Source organism: Nyctibius grandis, chromosome 5, assembly GCF_013368605.1.
Source record: "Nyctibius grandis isolate bNycGra1 chromosome 5, bNycGra1.pri, whole genome shotgun sequence".
In the NCBI taxonomy this organism is placed as follows: Eukaryota; Metazoa; Chordata; class Aves; order Nyctibiiformes; family Nyctibiidae; genus Nyctibius; species Nyctibius grandis.
In genome coordinates, this window is record NC_090662.1 from 8,003,634 (window position 1) to 8,024,957 (window position 21,324).

General features: G+C 44.9%; 1 protein-coding gene and 1 long non-coding RNA gene across 10 annotated transcripts in view; one reads left to right on the forward strand and one right to left on the reverse strand.

Annotated features, from left to right (window-relative positions):
- LOC137664436 (uncharacterized) lies at positions 1–9,219 on the reverse strand. Of its 2 annotated transcripts, none has more exons than XR_011048296.1 (4): positions 7,966–9,219; positions 7,501–7,572; positions 6,653–6,778; positions 1–3,279 (listed from the first exon to the last, which is right to left on the reverse strand). It is a non-coding gene; the product is annotated as an uncharacterized lncRNA (long non-coding RNA). The 2 variants fall into 2 exon arrangements; XR_011048295.1 differs by lacking the exon at positions 1–3,279 and adding an exon at positions 3,336–3,923.
- Positions 8,955–21,324, forward strand: part of OPTN (optineurin) — a 21,615-nt gene continuing 9,245 nt past the window's right edge. The window contains exons 1-7 of one of the 8 annotated variants that reach the window (XM_068402449.1): positions 8,955–9,097; positions 9,963–10,142; positions 12,011–12,210; positions 14,833–14,988; positions 16,336–16,412; positions 18,498–18,632; positions 19,775–19,859. In XM_068402449.1, coding sequence (XP_068258550.1) covers positions 9,977–10,142; positions 12,011–12,210; positions 14,833–14,988; positions 16,336–16,412; positions 18,498–18,632; positions 19,775–19,859 — 819 coding nt within the window. In that variant the 5' untranslated portion in view covers positions 8,955–9,097; positions 9,963–9,976. The other 7 variants (XM_068402453.1, XM_068402448.1, XM_068402450.1 and 4 more) reach the window with 7 other exon arrangements.

Sequence of the window (21,324 nt, forward strand, 5' to 3'; positions counted from 1 at the left end):
AAATCAGAAGCATTGTTTCATGTCCTAAGGAGCTTTAGAAGCACTAAGCAACTAAGGATTTGCTAATAAAGAGTGGTGAATAAACAAAAATCACAGAAGGTTTTTAAGAAGTTTGAATAAGCTACCGAAATCAATGGAAGATAAATGAGAACCCAGAGAAATCTAATTTATATTAAAAATCCCTAAAAACAATAATGTAACATGGTCTGGGTGAAATGAGGTCAGCGCATCTCTTTCCAAAACTGAACAGATGTGCTCACAACACAGAACCCACCACAACAGAGGTCCTTTTCTCGGGAAATTTGGGACAGATATAGATAGTGATTCTGGCAAAGGTGCGTCATGCCAAGAAGCAGAGCCCAAAGACAATAATAAAACCAGGATGAGAGAAAACTGCAAGATGGTCAGAACAAAAATATGCAGGTATATTAGCCCAACATCTTTCTGCAGTTCTACTTTTATGAAGATACTTGAAATTGTAATAAATAAATAAAACCCTGCTGCTTCAGAAGGGGAAATCTGTGATCAAAGAGTTCTTTCAAGGTGCCATTCAAATTAAGGCATTACATTTATGCTTGTACTGAAGCGCATAAGCAGCTCTTTAACCAGCTCTGGGCCTGTTACTTTTCAGCTGTTGGCAATGTTAGAGCCTAAGCCCCTGCCCAGGCTTTGCTCACTAGCAGCACTCTCTCTGATTCAAGCATCAGTGCGTTTTAGTGTTGTATCCTAAGGCTCAAACCTGCAAAACACCAACGTCCCTTAAGAAGTGCTGAGCGCCCTCAGCTGTCTGAAAAGCTGTTGGGTTTCTCCCAAAATGTCCAGTCTGTGTTTACTGCCTTGAATAGCCTTGGAAAAATTCTCCTTCTCTTCTTTTTCTTGCAAACCAAACTCTTCCCAGTATTCACCACTCTCCCAGTGACAGTGCAACGGCAGGCTCTGGATTTCTGGCCTGTTTTGCAGAGGATGAGTGCTGCATGTTTGCCACCAAGCAGGGCAGACGTCCATTGAAGCCCTCTCACTCTAAGTCCCCGGGATGATAACATCCTTTCTTGATCCCACGAGTTCTCTCTGCCTTGGGATTCAAGGTTCTCAAACACACTGTAGTTTCATGCAGAGTTTATCCCAGCATAAACCAGCAGGGCTGCTGAAAGAATCAGCCCTTCTTCCCCTCTATCATAGAGTCACAGAATGGTTTGGGTTGGAAGGGACCTTTGAAGATCACTTAGTCCAATCCCCTTGCTGTGGACAGGGACATCTAGCACTAAGTCAGGTTGCTCAGAGCCCCATCCAACCTGATCTTGAACGTTTCCAGGGATGGGGCATCTATCACCTCCGTGCACAACCTGTTCCAGTGCCTCACCACCTTCAACATAAAGAATTTCTTCCTTATGTCCAATCTAAACCTAACCTCTTTCAGTTTAAAACTGTTGTCCCTTGTCCTGTCACTACAGGTCCTGGTAAAAAGTCTCTCTCCATCATTTTTATATGCCCCCTTTATATATTGAAAGGCCTCAATAAGGTCTCCCCAGAGCATTCTCTTCTCCAGGCTGAACAATCCCAACTCTCTCAGTCTTCCCTCACAAGGAGACGCATTCCAGCCCCCTGATCATTTTCATGGCATTCCTTTGGACCCATTCCAACAGGTCCAAAAGCCACTTCCGTCTTCCACAAAAGTTGTGTGAGCATATGGCGAACCAGCACAAGGGAAACTGATTTAACTAAAAACTGATCCAGGTTAAAATCTCTGGTCTGGTTCACTCTGATCTGTCTGTCTGTCTGTCTCCACCTGCACTTCTTTCAATGGCAGTGCTGTCTTATACAGGCTTAAACACTATAAAAGCCAAGGCTGCAACATGAGAAGGTCCCCTAAGTGATCACAGAAATACTGCAGTTCGTGAGATGTGCTTGCAAGCTTCATTTCCACTTAGTAGAATATCTCAAGAGCAAGATCAGGATATGGTTCCATGCCCTCTGGAGTATTGTGGAGGGTTCATGGCTTCTAGAGCCAGAAGATGCCCCAGAAAAACACCCAGCTAGCTCCTACCATTGGTGTGGTCTGGGGTCTCTCATTGGGAAACTCTGCATTGTCATAACCTCCATAATGTTGCCGTAATTGTTCTCTTGGTGGCTTGTAACACCTGACACGGTCATTGCTGCATCCTATCAAAAACACCACTGCAGCTCAATTCGTTACAATAGCAATATTTCCCTCCTCTGGATGGTGTAAAAAGGGAAAGAGTGATGAGTGCACTTATACAACCCACCAGAAGTGATATTTCCCACACTTAGGAGGAAAGCAGCTGGTGGAGTCAAAGAGCCCTTCAACGAAAAATCATAGCAAGACATTTGAGGTAAAAACAAAATAAGGGGCATGTAAGACTAAAAATATTAGAAGGGGATTTTCAAAAGGATTTAAGTGGTAAAAATCGTGAAAAACTGGATGTCAAAATCCACTTGCCTCCAGGCTTTAGTGGGGAGTAAGGCCTTTTAAAATAACGTTATACTTCCACTCAGATATTGTTTTGACCATCTCTTTGCAGCCAGGAAGCAATGTTTCCTTTATGTTAAAACACATGATGGGAACCTGACTAATCTCTCCCCATGGCCTGTACAGAGCTGCAGACACCATTCTCTCTTAATGATGAACATGGGTGCATTTCATGATAAAGAAAACAGTATTATCTGCAAGAGATTTTTGCCACAGTACTTTCAGAATAGTGGCTTCCTCAGCCCGTTCTGGCTTAATTTCTTCTTGCAGCTTTATAGACCCACTGCAGATCTTGCCTACATGGAAACATTGAGGAGTCACTTCTTCCAAGGGGAGCATGCTGTGCTGGACAGACCACTGCTCTCCCTCGACAAGGTGCACTGCTATTGCTCCTTGGCTGTCCAAGACTTCTCCATCTGACCTGGAATCCTCATGTTTCATTCTCCTTTCTCCATGGCTCTCCAATTCCTTCTCAATAATTCCCTAAAATAGTCCCACTTTTACTTTTGACCATCCTTAGGCAAAAGTAAACCTCCCTCCCTCATCTCCTAGCCCTGGGTCACATTTGCTCGTTGATCTGCCTGTTTTCCTGGCATACTTGGTGGTACTTGGCAGCAGTGCCACATTCCAAGGGCTTCAGACATTTTCTCAGTCTGCTGCCTTCTTGGTCCAAATTTCACACTGAGAGAGAGCAAAAGAAAAGGGCAAAGATGCCTGTGTTTTTAAACGCGGTATTCTGGAGCTCCCGACCTGTTCAACCAACGGCGATCTGTAAAGAGAACTGGTGCCATCTATTGGAAAGAGAAAAAAGGACAGTCGTCAATTCGGCTTTTAGCCTTTCTGCACATTTACCCATTTTATTTTTTCCTTGCCCTTTATCATCAAGGGTGTAAGGACAGAAACAGCAACACCTGCAGGCATGGCAGCTGTTGAGTGAAGTGTGCTGCTCCCTAAGTGGACACCAGTATCTGTTGAGTGATCAAGAAAGGAGAAGACAGCCCGAACAAGGATCCTATAGTATCGTCAATGGCAGTTATCTGCAGTCATGAGACAGTTCATCTCTTCCGAACTGCCAGAGACAGAATCACAAAATCACTAGACTTGCGGTTAACATTTTGCTCTTCTCAGCAAAAAAAGTCTAAAGCATCCTACTTACAGGCAGAAAACTACTTTGTCATCAGGGCTCCTAACGCAGGGCCATGTACCTAGAGGAAATAGTGTGGAGTACCTTTCATGGTTGCTGGTCTTGCTAGACTAAGTAGAGACATTTTTGCCAATTCGACTGCAATCACTCTATTTATTACAAAAAAAGATTATAGAATATTTTTGACTGGTGATGGAATAAGTTTGTTTCAAGAAAGAAATCAGAGCTGATGGTGAGGAATTCCAGCACCTTGGCACAATCAAACTGCAACTCATTTGAAGAAGGAAAAAGCTGAAAAAAAGAAAAGCGTTACATTACACCTTCTCTATGTAGAATCATGGAATCATTTTGGTTGGAAAGGACCTTTAAGATCATCAAGTCCAACCGTTAACCCAGCAGTGCCAAGTCCACCACTAAACCATGTCCCTGAGCACCACATCCACACGTCTTTTAAATACCTCTAGGGATGGTGGCTCCACCACTTCCCTGGGCAGCCTGTTCCAATGTTCTTCGGTGAAGAAATTTTTCCTGATATCCAATCTAAAGTTCCCCCGGCACAACTTGAGGCCGTTTCCTCTCATCCTATCACTTGTTACTTGGGAGAAGAGACCAACACCCACCTCACTACAATATCCCTTCAGGTGGTTGTAGAGAGCAATAAGGTCTCTCCTCAGCCTCCTTTTCTCCAGGCTAAACAGCCCCAGTTCCCTCAGCTGCTCCTCATCAGACTTGTGCTCCAGACCCTTCACCAGCTTCGTTGCCCTTCTTTGGATTCTCTCCGGCACCTCAAGGTCTTTCTTGTAGTGAGGGGCCCAAAACTGAACACAGTATTCAAGGTGCAGCCTCACCAGTGCCGAGTACAGGGGGACGATCCCTGCCCTAGTCCTGCTGGCCACACTATTGCTGATACAAGCCAGGATGCTGTTGGCCTTCTTGGCCACCTGGGCACACTGCTGGCTCATATTCAGCTGGCCATCGACCAACACCCCCAGGTCCTTTTCTGTCAGGCAGCTTTCCAGCCACTCTTCCCCAAGCCTGTAGCGGTGCATGGGGTTGTTGTGACCCAAGTGCAGGACCCAACACTTGGCCTTGTTGAACCTCATACAGTTGGCCTCAGCCCATCGATCCAGCCTGTCGAGATCCCTCTGCAGAACCTTCCTGCCCTCCAGGAGATCAACACTCCCGCCCAACTTGGTGTCAACTGCGAACTCAATCCCCTCGTCCAGATCATTGATAAAGATATTGAACAGAACTGGCTCCAGTACTGAGCCCTGGGGAACACCACTTGTGACCGGCCGCCAACTGGATTTAACTCCGTTCACCACAACTCTTTGGGCCCGGGTATACAGACAATTTTTTACCCAGCGAAGCGTACACCCATCCAAGCCATGAACAGTCAGTTTCCCCAGGAGAATGCTGTGGGAAACAGTGTCAAAGGCTTTACTGAAGTTCAGGTAGACAACATCCACAGCCTTTCCCTCATCCACTAAGTGGGTCACCTTATCACGGAAGGAGATCAGGTTAGTCAAGCAGGACTTGCCTTTCATAAACCCATGCTGACTGGGCCTGATCATCTGGTGTTCCTGTACGTGCCGCGAGATGGCACTCAAGATGATTTGCTCCATAACCTTCCCTGGCACCAAGGTCAGACTGACAGGCCTGTAGCTCCCCAGATCCTCCTTCCGGCCTTGTTGTAGATGGGTGTCTCATTTGCTAACTTCCAGTCACCTGGGACCTCCCCAGTTAGTCAGGACTGCTGATAAATGATAGAGAGTGGCTTGGTGAGCACTTCTGCCAGCTCTCTCAGTACCCTTGGGTGGATTCCATCCTGCACCATAGACGTGTAAGTGTCTAAGTGGCATAGCAGGTCTCTAACCATTTCCCTGTGGATTATGGGGGCTTCACTCCACTCCCGATCCCTGTCTCCCAGCTCATGGGGCTGGGTATCCAGAGAACAACTGGTCTTACTTCTAAAGACTGAGGCAAAGAAGGCATTAAGCACCTCAGCCTTTTCCTCAGCCTTTGTCACTATGTTTCCCCCCTCATCCAATAAAGGATGGAGATTCTCCTTAGTCCTCCTTTTGTTGCTAATGTATTTATAGAAACAGTTTTTATTGTCTTTTACAGCAGCAGCAAGACTAAGTTCTAGTTGGGCTTTGACCCTTCTAATTTTTTTCCCTGCATAGCCTCACGACATCTTTGTAGTCCTACTGAGTCACCTGCCCCTTTTTCCAACGGTGACAAAATCTACATTAAAAATTTACACACATAACCAGCAAGCTCCAAATTAGATCATCTAAAAACTTGCAGTACTATTTTTACTCTGCTGTGTCATTGCACAGGGATGTTATATAATTGCAGTTGTAAAAGAAGTTATCCATTCGGCTGTATGTGGGAGGGAAAGTGGTGCATGACACACTGTATTAAACTATGCAGAACGGGCCAAAAGCAATTAGTTAGATGTGTTCCTTGGCACTACCTTTGCTTCACATATCCTGCCCACTGCAGGGTTATCAGACTGAAAACATGATGCTGGATAACTTTTTTCCTACTATTTTATTTCTGTCATCTCTTGGCTTCCTGGATTTCCCATTTGATTATTCTCTCTTTGAAGGTAATAGCAGTATCAATAGCAATAGGTTCAATACTGGACTGATAATCAAAAATCCATGATGATCCCAGATTTAACATACCATACTATCTGTTAATGGCAGAGAAACATCAGGATCATACATCTGACTTTCATGGGTTTTGTAGTTGTTTTACTGTAGGTGATAATCTAAGGCCTGACACTGTAAATTTTACCAGCTGTCTCTGAGCCCTCTCCAGGCCATGGCAGCATTTAATTGTTGGAAGAAATTAATGCATTTTATTATCTTACTTTTCTCTAGGTTATGGTGACATTCATCACACAGTAGTGCTGACTGCAGAAGTTGGATGCACTTCATAACATCCCTTCTCCCCCACTTAATCTGCCCAAAGCCTGCAAAGAACGTATCTTTATGGTGTTTTCAAATTACCTGTCAATTGGAAATTAAGCTTAATCAGCAAATCTTAAGTCACAGCAAACACTCCAGCATTTACGTTGGCAAGAAGCCCAGGTATTAGTCAAGGGTAGTAGTCCTTCCACGGACCTGCAGATACCTCTGTGGACAGAATAAAGCAGTCTTTTTAGGAACCTGAGCTGCTCAGAGGAAGCAATCCAGACTGATGTAGTGTATATTCATGGTGTCCTGAGAGAGAAGTCAGTCCTTGGGCTACGTCTGTACGGCATCTATGAGATCCTGGCCAAAATCAGGACAGGAAAGACAAAGACAGGAAGAGCAGAGCCAACATACGTGAGTCAGAGGCAGCGTGAGTTCCACATAAGACAGACAGATGGATAAAATATAAACCCTGTGCATATGTATGTAGAGATATACATAGAGAGATGTTCTTTGTATCAAAGCTTTCTGAAGTTCAAGCCTTTGTCGCAGCTTTGTTGCATTCTCAGGATTCAGTTTCTGGACAACTGCAAAAAGTATCCAAGCTGTGAGCCCAGGGCAACAGGAAGATATTTCAGAGCAACCCTCTGTTGTTTCAGACTAAGCTAAGCTACGTTCTCTCACATTTCCTAGGGAGTAGGGGTGTACACAAAGACTGTTTCCATGGCCCAGCTGCCGCAAGGGAATTTCTTAAGTAACTTGGCTGAATCTGAGCCCTCAGACCCAGAGGTGACCAATACCTATTTTCACAAACAAATGTTACGGAGTGGCTTGGGGAAAGCTAGATACTTTATACCTCTTGCCACCAAATATTTACCATCTGTGTAGTACAGCACAGATAGATGAGCTACTCGTAACTCAGCCCAGCAGCTCAGACCACTCACCGGGAGAGTTAGAACAGAAGTCTCCTTCCTTCATGGAGCCAAGACATTCCACTCCTGCGTGTTACCCACAACCTGCAGAATGGACAAAACAAATTCATCACATGAGAGACCGTGGTGAAAAAATGATCTGAATAAAACAGGTAGGCCCAAACAATTTTCTCTGTTGTATTCCCACAACACAAATGTGTAACAAGAGTTTTGTGCAAACACTGTAATATTTCTTAGATTGTAGCAATTTTTCCTTTTATGTAAAAAATTTGAATTGTCTTTTTTTTTATTTTTCACAAGGCCTCTTTGGTTATTTCGCTCCCTCCCATATCTACAAGGACTTTAATTTTTCTTTGGCTTTTAAAAAGCATAATGTTTCATTCCAGTTAGAATCAGATACATCGCTTCTGATTTCCAAGCACACTCGTTGCCTGATCCCGTCTTTTAAGCCTCATGCAATGAGAAGCCTTTCCTAACCATCCCTCTTGACGCCGCTCTCTGCTCCGCCATATCCTCCAGTCTTTCTTCCTTCTCCTGTGGACATCCATGATTTTTCCCGTGTGACGGGCAGTGCGCTCCCCACACGACCTCACTTCTCCATAGAATCACAGAATCACGGAATGGCTGGAGTTGGAAGGGACCTCTGGAGATCGTCTAGTCCAACCCCCTGCCAAAGCAGATTCACCCAGAGCACGTTGCACAGGGTCGCATCCAGGGGGGTTTTGAATATCTCCAGAGAAGGAGACTCCACAACCTCCCTGGGCAGCCTGTTCCAGTGCTCTGGCACCCTCAAAGGAAAGAAGTTTTTCCTCATATTCAGATGGAACTTCCCGTGTTTCAGTTTGTGCCCATTGCCCCTCGTCCTGTCACTGGGCACCACTGAGAAGAGTCTAGCCCCATCCTCTTGACACCTGCCCCTAAGGTATTTGTAAGCATTGATAAGATCCCCCCTCAGTCTTCTCTTCTCCAGGCTAAACAAACCCAGTTCTCTCAGCTTCTCCTTGTCAGACAGATGCTCCAGTCCTCTGATCATCTTTGTAGCCCTCCGCTGGACTCTCTCCAGTAGTTCCTTGTCTTTCTTGAACTGGGGGGCCCAGAACTGCACACAGTTACTCCAGGTGAGGCCTCACTAGGGCAGTGTAGAGGGGGAGGACAACCTCCCTTGACCTGCTGGCCACACTCCTCCGAATGCACCCCAGGACACCACTGGCCTTCCTGGCCACGAGGGCACATTACTGGCTCATGGGGAACTTGTTGTCCACCAGAACTCCCAGGTCCTTCTCTGCAGAGCTGCTTTCCAGCAGGAAAATCTCCCTGGGGGATTTAGCTCCGGTTCCCGCTCGGCCGGCGGGCCTTGGGCTCCTCAGGGTGGGAAGCCGGGGGGTGTGCGAGGGAGGGGAGACGCTGTGCGCCCTTGGGGGCCAGGGCGCTGGGGTGGGAGGCCCAGCACCGGTAGGAGCCCCGCAGCCTGCCCTGCCGCCGAGCCGGCGGTGGGCGGGAGGCGCGGAGCTCGGGAAGTCCCCGCAGAGGAGAAGGAGGAGGAGGAGGAGGCGGGGAAGGGCAGTCAGCTGAGCCGGGCTGCCGCCGCCATGGGCGCGCCGTGAGGGGGGTGAGCGGGGAGACGCTCGGCGGGGGCTGCCCCTGAGGCGAGCCCGGTGCGGGGGGGACGGCGGGCGGAGGCCGCTTTCCCTCGCGGTGGCCGCGGGCGGGCGCGCCCGGTGACTCGGCGGATCCAGGGTGGGCCTGCGGGGAGGGCGGGCCGCGCCGGGGAAGGGCAAGCGGGGAAAGACGCCGGTTTGCGGCTTCCTGAGGCCGCCCCCGGCCCGGGTGGCGGGTGATGGCGGGGGGGGCTGCGGCAGGACGGAGCGACCGTGACTGGGCAGAGGCGGTTGCGGGCGCCTCAGCCGTCCCCGGTGCCGCGGCGGGGTGCGGGGTGTGCGGTGGAGAAGGAGAAAAAGGGACAAGAAAGCGAAAATGAAAGTTAAAAGTCAGCGGAACAGGAATGTCGGCGTGAAACGCAGCGGCGGGGCGCGCTGGGGCCGAGCGGGGCGGCGGCGTCGCGGGCCCTGCCGGGGCCGGGCGGGTGCCGGAGCCCGCTCTCCTCAGGGCTGGGTGCTGCCCGCCTCCCAAACGGTGCCAGGCTGCGCACGGCCGGGGCTGGTGAGGGGGAGAGGGGGTGAGACAGGGACCCCCGTTTCATCCCCAGAGGAGGGGGCTCCCGAGGAAGGGTTGGTTGGCCCGAGAGACGGCTCGGGGGTCAGTTGCTCCATTCATGCAGTCCTGTGAGGGGTTAGTGGGATATGGAGACTCGTGGACAGCCAGGTGTCACGGGGTCAGGGGGATTGGAAGGTGCCTGCATGTTATAACAAGACGTGTGGCTTGGTTGTCTGAATAAAATGAAGGTATGATTATATTTTCTTTATAAACATTTATTGGGCAAGAGGTCGAGAGTTTTCTCCTTGCAAACCTTGTAGTAGACGCTTCAGAGATGTCCAGCAAGTTGAAGAGCCGTCCTGCTGAAAATGGAGAGCATCCAAGGAGTAAAATGGAAAATGGAACAGACAGCATGGCTGCCCCTGCCCTTAGTACCTACACCCCAGAAGAGATGGTACAACAGATGAAAGAACTGATCACTGAGAACAATGAGTTAAAAGGTGAACGCGTGTGTGAACTGGTCTTTAAATGCAAAAGCCCTGCATCTCTTCTGTGGTGTTTTTTGTCCTATGAGTATGAATTCTGTGCTCATTTGCCCTTGGTGGATAACATTTTATACCTGGGTAGTATTTGCTGTATAAGTGACGCTGCAAGTGGCAAGGCCAGTTTGGTAGGACACATCAAGTTGAATCAGTATGGAAGATCAGGGGGAGAGCAGCCCAATTTATAGGTGACTTATTTCCTTTAGAATTACACATATGAGCAGTATAGCACTGTGTATTTTAGGAGGTGAGATGAAAAATCTCTTGCTATGATATATTCTTTGCTCATCAACCTCTAAAAGCTTTTTTGTTTTGTATTTTAGGACTGTTGGGCAGCTCCATGACAGATAGACTTAACATTATACCATAGCTGCATCAGGAGGGGTGGGTACTGCATAGTGCCCATAACACTTTGGGTTAGGATGGTCTCTGAAAGGAGCTCCATCCTCTTGGGCAGGGAGGGGAATTGGAGCAGGCTGTCCTACACTGTGTGTAGTAGCCACTGTGAATGTTTAGATGTGGCAGCGCTTTCTGTACTTCAGAAGGAAGTGGTGGCCATGGCAGGGTCTATCTGGGAGAAACGGATAGGTTTCCCTGAAAATGCCTAATGAGTTGAGCCTTTCAGCTGAGAGAGCTTTGCTTCTGGATCCCAGGAGTTTCGGTGTTGGTATGTTGTTTGTTTTTTTTTTTTAATTGATAGAGCAAAACACAGGGGATTTGGGAATCTTCTGTGTAAAAGACAAAGGTACCTCACTGTCTATATGGCGGCAAAGCATGAAGTCACATATCTTGTGCGCTGTGATTTTACACTAGTGTTTAAATTCCACCTGAGTCATTTTTGGACCCGGTCCAGGTTCTCTGCCTTGGAGTCTCATGGGTATCTGGCAGAAAAGTTGTTTCTAGAAGTGTCTCATGGCATTTTGCTAAAAGGTTCTGTGTCATAATCTTTTGGGACCATATTTACAGCTGTAACTCGTAACAGTTGTAACTCATACCTTGCAGAATCATTCTCCAGAGCTACATTTATTTACATAATCTTGAAGGATTTGTTGGTGGTTTATAATATAACATCAGGACATAATGGAAGTCACTGGAAAATACAATGTATAAAAGATTTTCAAGCAACTGGCTTTGAGTTTGTTGCTTTAAAAAGAGCAAGTCTGAAATACATTTGTTGACTCTTCCTAAAAATCTTGTAAGCGTTTTGCACTAGTAAGACTGACGTTGTTACATACTGACTTTGTTACATACACATGGCTTCCCAGCTAGGGGGCACTGACTTTGCTCTAAGTTGTTTGGTATATTTTTTCAACGCTTTCAAGCAAATCTTAACCAAATGTTCAAGCAGAGCATTGTTGGGCATATTTGAGACTTTTGATTTGATAGCATCTGTTTTCATGCAGCAATTTACCGGTCTAGATTGTTTTCCCTACCAAGCCTCAGTAGTTTCAGAATCTCAGTTCAGTAGTTTCATTTGGGTTGATTATGTAAATAATACATGCAGCAGGATACCAAGTGCCTCTTGTGGACAATGTTCCTTGCTTGTACTTCTTGGTTTAAGAATAAGCCAAGGAGAGAGAGAGTCTGGGCACGTGATTTCAGCAATGTATTTAATGCTATTTATTATAGTGCTAACCGACTATAATAAATTTAGGTTTTGTTTGGTATATAAGATACAGGAGAAGGAGGTTTGCATTTCATACCTAATTATTGCTAACCCATTTGCTAACCCACTGAAGAATGCTGAGCTCCGTGTAGGGGAAATCTGCTGTTTCATTGACAGAGTATTAATGTGAATCAATGTCTTGTCTCTGGCTGTCATTTAGAAGCCATGAAGGTCCATAACCAAGCTATGAAGGATCGATATGAGGAACTTTCCATCTGGCGAGAGAAGCAGAAAGAAGAAAGAGAATTTTACGAGTTAAAGTTTAAGGAAGCTAAGCAGTGCTTGGAAGCCAAGAGCATTGAAAATGAACAGCTACAGCAACAACTGCAGAGCTTAAAGGAAAGAGAAGGAGCTGAAATGGTAAATAAGGAATTGGCTGGACTGACATGATTTCAGATTGAAAGTCTGGAGCGTTCGTGTCCCTTCAGGACACTGGGAGTTTTGGAGATTTGTTAACATGTATTTTTATCCTTATGCTCCAACAAGAGGTCTTGGCCTGGCTTGTTTTGTAAAGTGAGTCTTCTCAGAGTGTAGTAATTGTGCCACACCTGAGATACTTTACATTTTAATTAACATTTAATTAACAATCATAATTAACATTCTTGACATAAGAAATAAGAAATTACATTTCTTGCTAACTTTTCATTATTTTGTTTGGTGTTGGGTATCTCTTGACTTTATCCCTCCCTTTGCTTGTTAGATTATCAATCTCTCATGATTGTTTAATTGCATTTGTATTTGTGTTTCCAGAGAGAAGCTGACATGTAAGCAAAAAAAAAATAGACCTGCCATCTATTTTTATTATATTATTCTTCTCTCATGAAAGCTCTTTTACTGAGGTCAGATTAGATTTGCCCTTCTTCTGCCCCATTTGAGTCTGACTGAGCTTTCTCTCTCTGTCTTACTTTTGGCTCTGTAACACATCATTTCTAATGTTGCAGGTGATTGCTTGGTAGCCAGGCAACATCAATTTGCAGGTAATACTGAACACATCCATGAACAAAGCCTATTAAAACAAAACCCGCTTTGTGTCCCACGTGGTCATGTGAAGAGGTGTTTAATGAGTTTCATGCAGAGCCAAACTGATGCACCCTAGTATCTGGTATCTCCAGGACCCACGTGGATTTTCTGTTGCCTGATGAAGGATGAGTGTATTAGCCTTTTTCTCAACGGAGTCATTAGTAGACTATCCTTTCCTCTCCTGACTGCCTATTTTATGGAACTCCATAAAAAATTTTTGAGCATGTAAATCAAAATTGGCCAATGAGTTTGTAAGTTACAAGGGGGAAGAAAGTCATGTATAAATAGTGTGATTATGTAAGTATTACTTACACAATCTTTACAGGCTAGAAGTTGTTTTTCAGGATTGTCAAGGAAACTCAGAATTTCATAAATCTGGAATAGTTTTTTAAGGGGAAGTAAAGGATTTATTCTGCCTCTGCCTGGTTTAGAACTTCGTGTACTTTGAATACGTAAAGTATGTTACTGACAGAGTGATCCAGCCTGCTTGAGTAATCCAACACCCGGATAAGTAAAAATAAATCTGTTCTAGTTATATCAAGAGCTTCATAGAGTAAGCCCTGGTTCTTCTGTGATTCTTTGCAGTTTTATCAGCCAGTGGTAACTGTAATTTAGACAGCAACATTTTCATTTCTGATCATGACTTTCAGGCTGACTGTCATTTAAGCCAAAAAGACTTTCTCTCTTGAATGCTTTAGTTATAGTTTAATTCTTTTTTCTTTTTATTTAGAAAGAGGATGAAAAAAATTCCTCTAATAGGAAGACTATTTTAAAATTAGTCTAATTTCTCTCACCTCTGTGTTTTACTGTTAACTGAGATGGACTGTAGTCCGTTGCTACCGTTAAGTGACATCTCTGTTTCACTCAAAACAAATCACAAATATATTGAGTTGTCTCCCTTAGTGATAAACCAGCATTCATAGGAGGGTTACTCTCAAAGCTGTACCTCTGTTAGCACAGGTTGCTGTAAAACTCTCTTCTCTTCACTGGAGCTGACTCTAATTGCATCCTCTTACAGCCTAAGCACAAAATCAGAGACAGCAGCAAGTACTGCTGTAGGGCAGTACTGCAGGATGGGAGGCACTGTCAGCGTAGCAAGAGTTTGGAGATTTGGCATGAATGATAGATTAGAATGTAATTCAGACTCCAGGAGTTGTCCAGAATTTACATTGATGGTATGTGGTGTAATAAAGGCATTACCAGGAGGTAGAAGGCACGGATTACAAAATGAGGGAAAAACAAACTCACAGGGAAGGTTTCATAATGGATGAGGCATCTAAAGGAGAGAAAAAAAATGAGGCTTCCTGGTTATGTAGAGGCTTAAGAGAGGGGGTTTTGAGGATCCTGGGGAAAAGGGTAGAGGCAGAAGGTGAAGGAGACAGTCATTACTGGAAGGAGAGATTAAGTTTGGGGAGAATCTCTGAGGGACAGAGGCTTTGTGGAAGGGAAGGGATGTAGGGAGAGATTTAGACATGGAAATGGGGTACAGAGGAGTTGTGTGGTAGGGAAAGGCTGAAAGTGAGGTGTGTAGGAAAAGCTCTCTGCCCACTGGTCTTTTCTCCCTAGAATCTTAGGTAGATTTGGGAAAAGAGGAATAAGGATATGGGTGAAAAAATACAATAATTCTGGACAAGAGTCCTGTAGGTTGGCTGAGACCCTGTGTGGTAGTGAGAGGCATAGATTCAGGCAAAGATTTATATCCTAATTATCTGTGCATTCAGAGAACCAGGCCCATGTTTTCCAGAAGCATGATGCTCATCGTTCGATTAACTTAGTTTCACAGTTTTAGACTTCTTGCTGTCTAGCGAACCAAAGCATAGTTTAGGGATCTGTACACTGGCTTTTTCCAGGTAAACCTCAACAGAGAAGAAGGGATGCAGGACACCGTTGTTCTGTTCAGTCTCTATGCTCCTTGGCTGGTGTTTCTTTTTGGTTGGCTAATGCAGGGTTTGTTTATCCCAGGAGGGCTGCATGGCTCCTGAGAAGGAAGTGAGACAGCTGAAATCCCAGGTGCAGCGGCTCCAGGCTGAGAAGGCAGATCTGCTAGCCATCATTTCAGAACTGCAGCTCAAGCTGAACATCTCAGCAGAGGATTCCTTTGTGGAGATTGGGATGAACGTAAGTGAGGGGAATAAAAAGAGCACAGTGACCTGCGGCCAGAAACTTTGGTTCCACCTTGGTCCTCCTTTTTTTGCAAACATTTTTTTCTTCTCATACTAGGCTAGATGATGAGGAAGTCAGGTCTGAGTATAATTACGGTGACAATGTTTACTTGATGACATTCTACAGTGAGGTATTTAGCACCCTATCTTCCTTTAGTAGAAAGGGTGAATCTATACCCATATCAGTGAAAAATCTCTGTGCCTCTTCTTGAGGAAACCGCAAACTGCCAGCAACAGCAGTGACACAAGATACAGGCACGGTGGATTTGGGAGAGGAGTTGCATAGTCTCTTAGGTTACCTGACATGGAGCACTTGTGTGTTGCAAGATGTAGTGGTAAAGGACTTGGAATTTATTTTCGTCCTTCCACTTTCATTCTCAAAGTAAATTAATTTCATAGGTAGCCTCCATCACACTAAAAATGTTTTCTGGAAAAACCAACATGGTCCAACAGGTGACTTCTGACTAATTCAAAATATTAAGTCTTATCTTGGTTGGAATTCCTGGGAACATCTGTACTATATTTTGTTAAGGGGGCGTAGAGGGGGGCATTTTCTTTTGAGAATGGGGCTCGCTTTCTACTGACGGATATGCAAAGATGCAGACAAACAGAACGAAGTGCAAAGCTGTAGAGTGTTCCCTAGAGGCACAAAAATCTACTTCTAATGTTCTTGCATCTGAAAAATCTTCACAGGCAAAATGTGAAAATGTGGGTCTCTGCTATCCCCACAATAGCAGATCCCTCTCTGGAAAGTACAAGTGCAATAAGAAATTAAGAGATTTTAATTAAAACTTGTTTGGAGCCGTCGAAGAAAACTTCAGACTGCAGGAAACCTTCAAGGATGCGTTCTCCTTTTTTTTGCTACAAAGATTCTGCTTTGAGCTACAAAGATCAGGGAGTGAGTTTTGTAGTGGGAAAGAAGAGTGGTTGTTTTGGGAGGCAAGGAAGTGGTTTTTAGGCTTATATTTAGAGTCACCTGCAGTGATGTTGGCAGTTGCTGTGTGGTGCCCAGTCATCTTTATAGGGGAGAGTGGCCATGGAAGTTGCTGATGAAAGGAGAAGGCCAAATCTCACTGTTGTTCCTTTTCTCTGATCAGTCCGGAAGAGATACAGGGAAAGGCACGCCAAGTATTTAAGTTAAGAACTCCCAAACATGAAACTGATCTGTAGGAGTTTTGTGGTTTATTTATTTTTATTGCCACGATAATAGTAATCCCTGTTTTTCTTCCTTCCTTCTTTAAGTAAATAAAACTGTGTCCTGCTTAGTCCAAATACGAAGCTAATAGTGTTTTTTCTTTCCTAGGAAGGTGAAATAAATAGAACCGCAAAGGAGCATCACGAGAGTAGTGGTGAAATGACCAGTAACATTGCTGTCTACATGTATGTAGGTTCTTGTGTGATGTGTGTGATTCAGACTTCTGCAATGTGTTTTGTTTTCAATGTGGGAGAACTTTTTTCTATGAGGAATATGCTAGAAAATCCTGGTTTTCTGTGGCCTTGCATCTTGCCATTGCCATGTCAGAAAGACCCTCAGCTCTCTGGCATTTTTCCTTACAATTTTCACTAGCTGACAAGAGGGAGTGCATATTCTGGCCACTTGGCCGGGCATTTGTGTACATGCTGACTTGCCAACTTTTCAGGCTTTTAAGGGAGGCCAGACAGAAAAGATAAAGATAGAGGCTGCAGGGACTCCCTCCCTTCTAGTCATTGGAGACCATCTAATAGGGTATCTGTCCTCTACCCAGTTATGATGTTGGTAAGAATCAGAGGTCTTGTAGTCTTTCGGATCTGAACCCTGTCTGTTCTGTTTGTGTGTGGCTGGTATAAAGTGTATCATGGTGGGGCAGACAAACAGTCCAGTGACGTAGTCCTTATTTTTCAGGTTACTAGGCTTCAGATACCAGCATTCTGTTTAGTTTACTTCTCAAAATTTGATCTTTACATCAGCTCCAGGGCACAAGGGACTTTCTTGCCCCTAGCTGAACCTTTGCTCCTCATGGACATAGACAGCTGATACTATTACACTTTCCATTTTGGATACTGCCCAGTTTAGCAGCTAGATGGCTGTGGCTGAACTCTCTTATTTACTTTGTGGCCTTTGCTTTTGGAAGGAAAGGATATAGAAAGTGCTACGGGCATAGCAGGCCTGAAAGCTGTGCTCCGTGTACGCTTTTCTCTTAAACTCCTGTCACTCCCTATGTCACTGCAAGGGAGAGCAGCATTTTAAAACTTGTCCCTCAGCATGTAGGTACGAAGTTGAAGGCGGGTGGGGGGGGGAGTTACGGTCATGGATGAAACTGAGAGAGTTGTTGGCCACAGACCAGGCTGCAAGTATTCAGCTTGTCATCAGCAGTGGCTTGTGAGAACACTCTGATTATGAGAAGACATTCTCTATGCGACTTGCTTACCTTTGATGAATATCTGGGCCATATCTACAAGAACAGCGGGTGTATGTACCTCTTAAACTATTTCCTGTGTCACCACGTGTCTTTGTCCAGCATTGAAACTTTAGACTGGTGCTGTTAACAGGTTCAGAGAAATGTGATCTGCTCAGGACGGGTTTATTTCTGTAAGAGTAGAATGGTGCACTAAAAATCCCCTGATAAAGTTATTTACTTAAAATATCCTGGCTGAACGCTGTCTTTGGGGTATTGAATTTTGCTCACCAAAGATTTCAAGACTATACTTCACTTTCTGTTCTGAACTACAAAAGCAAAGTTTTAAATACATGCTGCTTTACAGCTGAGCTTCTGAAATGTTCAGTGTATATAACCTGCCTATCTTACCATATAGTCAGGGGACTTCGACTTTCTGTCTAGATGGACATAAAAATGGAGGGAATAGAAAACGGTGTTTTATCACCAGGAAATGAACTTACCTTATTTTTCAGATAGTTTTGTATTTGTTTTGGTTCACTTCTATAGTAGCATAACATGATTTTGAAAAGAGCTATAGAATATGAGGGAGGTGAAATATTGAAGAGATTTTTTTCTGAAAAATAAAGCAATTTCTGATTACCATTTTTAGTGGAACGTGCCTTCTTTTCCTGGAAAGGAATGAGACAGAGATAAGAAATGTTGCATGTTTCATTGGAAAACAAATGTTATTTTGGGAACAGACAGCAGCACTTTGCAGAAGGGGCTGCAAAGTAGGTCAGAATAAATGCACTGGGTTTTTGTATTGTCTTGACTGCTTTTGTTTTCCTTTCTTAAGTACTAAATTGTTCCCGCAGCTTGAAGGGGACTATGAGCACTGCACACAGCAAGGACTGCATTTGCACGCACGGGGACTGTGGCTAGTGGCTTGTGGGCAGGTCTTGGTTCTTGGGAATGAGCCCTTTGCTCAGAACATTGGGTTTCAGCACTGTGTGAAACGGTGGCCTCAGACTGGGTCCCAGAACCAGGGATAAGGGAGTGCTCTAGTAAAATCAGAGCTGTTGTTACTTACTTCTGGTTTTGTTTGAAGCAGGAGCAAACCTGGAGATGAATCAAAGAATTTAGAGTCTGAGGAGCTAACTGTGAGCCAGCTGCTCTGCTGCCTTAGAAATGAAACTCAGAAGAGAGAAGAACTTGAGAAGGAGCTGCAGGGTCACAAAGAGAGGTATGAAGTAGGTGCACTGTAACATTTGGAGCTGTTTTCTGTCAGGGCTGCTGCAGTTACCAAGTCTGCGACTGATCAGAGACAAGCTGAAATATCAGTGTGACCTGGATGGGGAATTCCCTGAGCACTCCGTAGTAATAAGTTATTTTTGTGGTAGTCCTTATAGGAATAAACCACAGATTCTCCTCTGTGGGCAAAAGAGTTTCCATGTTTTATTATTATTTCCTATAGCACCACAGATCAAGACAAATTACCCGTTTCCTCTTGGGTTCGAACTTTCGCCAGGTTATGTCAGAACGATATGATGACTAGTTGAGGGATGTTCTCTCTGCTCACTCCTCCACAGTTATTTGGTTTTGTATGAATCATCTGCGTGTGGGGCCTTAAGCAAATCACTATGTATAAAATAGGAATTACAGTCCTCTTCGTGACATTGGCAGGCTACGTTTAGCAATGTGTGAGCTTGGAAAAGCTCCTTAGAAATGTCTAAAATAAGTTTAATTCCAAATTAGTCTAAGAGTTTTTCCAGTGAGACCTGCATGAAGGTCCGTTTCAGCTCAGTTATACTGCTGTAAATTGGCATGACTCTTCAGGCATGGAAAGTTGCCTGAGCAGTAGCTGTTGCAAATCCCCACTTCGCAGAGACAGAGTAAGACTTCCTGGAGATTACCTACTGTGAAAGGTTGGTGTCACGGTAATTGCTTCTACCTGGTCTTCCTAGAAGAGGTAATGAGCCATTGCCAAATGATTCTTAGAAATCTCAGTCTCTGAAAATATCGAAGGAAAATAGAGGCAATGTTAATTACTGGATTCAGTGAACAGACTGACCCATTTCCAAAGAGTTAGCAGTTTTGGAGTGTACCAAAGCTCAATCACTGTAGAATGATTGTCAGTGTCCTTCACCACACCTGCAGACTTACACATCCATATTAATTAAATATACATGCTGGGTGTCCTGTGTTCTTCAGGAACTCCCATGATTGTGCAGGCTTTCCTGCATGTTTGTGCTTTCAGTTCTGCCTCTCGTTTCTGGCTGTGATGTTAGAAAGAGAGTACATCATTTGCATGAAATCCTTGAATAGTCACAGTCTCACTTTAAATACAGGCCAGATCCATTGTTGTTGGATCCTTCTGTTTTCCAGACTCTCAAAGCTGGAGAAGGAAACCAGAAACTGCCTGGAGACTGGGACACAAACTGAACAGGAAGAAGAGGAGACTTCAGAGGCTGTAAGTACCTGTCCTCCTGAGCTGAGATTTAACAACATACAGCTTACTTGTTGAGGCCAACGACCTCAGGGCCTAGATTTCCACTTGCACTCAGGGAGCAAGGGGCAATTATCCTGCACAGGGTATGGAAGTGAATTTTTAGCTCTCCAATCCATATCTTAGAGGTGGTTCCAAATTACACCAGCCACCAAAAAGGGGTGAGATTGGTGGCCGAGAATTAAGGAAGCACGGCATAACTGCAGGTATGCCTCATTGCCCTGGCCATGCCCACTAAATAGAGAGAGATGCAGTCCTTTCTACCTCCAGAAAGTCTTCTAGACTGGGTGAATTTCTGCACTGCTGGCTAGGTCAGCTTTTGGATCAGAATCCAGTGACAGCCTAGTGTAAAACAGACTTTAAATGTGGAGCTCATATGACACCTGGTTTGTTTTTTTCATGTTTTTGGTGAGATATGTTACAATGGTGGAGCATAACTATCTTGCTTGAGACACAGTTCCGGGTGAACTCAGTCCTGTTGTTTTCAGCTAAGGGTTTGAATGGATGTTGGGGTTGGGATTCAGCTCCTGATTCAGACACCTACATTTATGTGCCTACTGTTGTAGGCGTCTCTATGTGAGGTAAGTGTGTAAGCTCCCATAGCAGTGGAGATGCATTCAGGTTCAGTGCAACTGCATAATACAGGCAACTAAGAATGTCTGCATATGAGGCAGCGTGGGTTATCTGGGTGCTGCATGGGACTAGCAAATATGCTATGGGATCTGCTGGAGACATGTGCCCTTCTGAAGGCCAGGACAAGTATTTTAGGGTAGGGCTGGCTTAGTTAAACAAGACCAGTTTGTGGTCAGGCCAAGAGATGTCCTTTCTAAGGAAAGCAGATGATGTCTCGGTTAATTCTTTCCAGTATTTTTATCTCAACTTTGCTTGAGTTACAGCTTGAGCCAGATGCTCCTCATTTAAATACTGATATTGAGGTCAGCGTAGTTACATGTCTGTGGTGGCAGTCGTTTCCATTTATACGCTGTTTGGTTTCTTCAGAGGGCTCTTGTCAGCAGAGCTCTTGTTATCTCCCCCTATTGTAAAATGTAGATCTTTAATGAAACAGTGTGGAGGTGCAGTGTGGACCATTGGAGGGCTCTGCATTTGAAGACATCCTGGGAGAGAAGGAAGTTTTTCAAACCTGCTTTGGCTCTGTTTGGAGAGTGAGAAGTGGCTGGTGGAAAAGAGGCTAGAGCACATCCTCTGCCAAACAGCAGCTGGACACTAACCTCAGCCAGGTTTGCTGAGACGGGTCATCTTAAAGCACCACTGCAGTTACTGCTCTGCCTTCCCTGGGAGGCTGCTTGCAAGCTTCCCAGAAGCAGAGATCTAGGAGGCTGTGATTTAGGTGTTGCTCCTTTCCTGGGCAGGCTAAGAAATGGGTGTGGGGAGAGACAGTCTGTACTGTGTGATGGGATTTTTTGAGTTG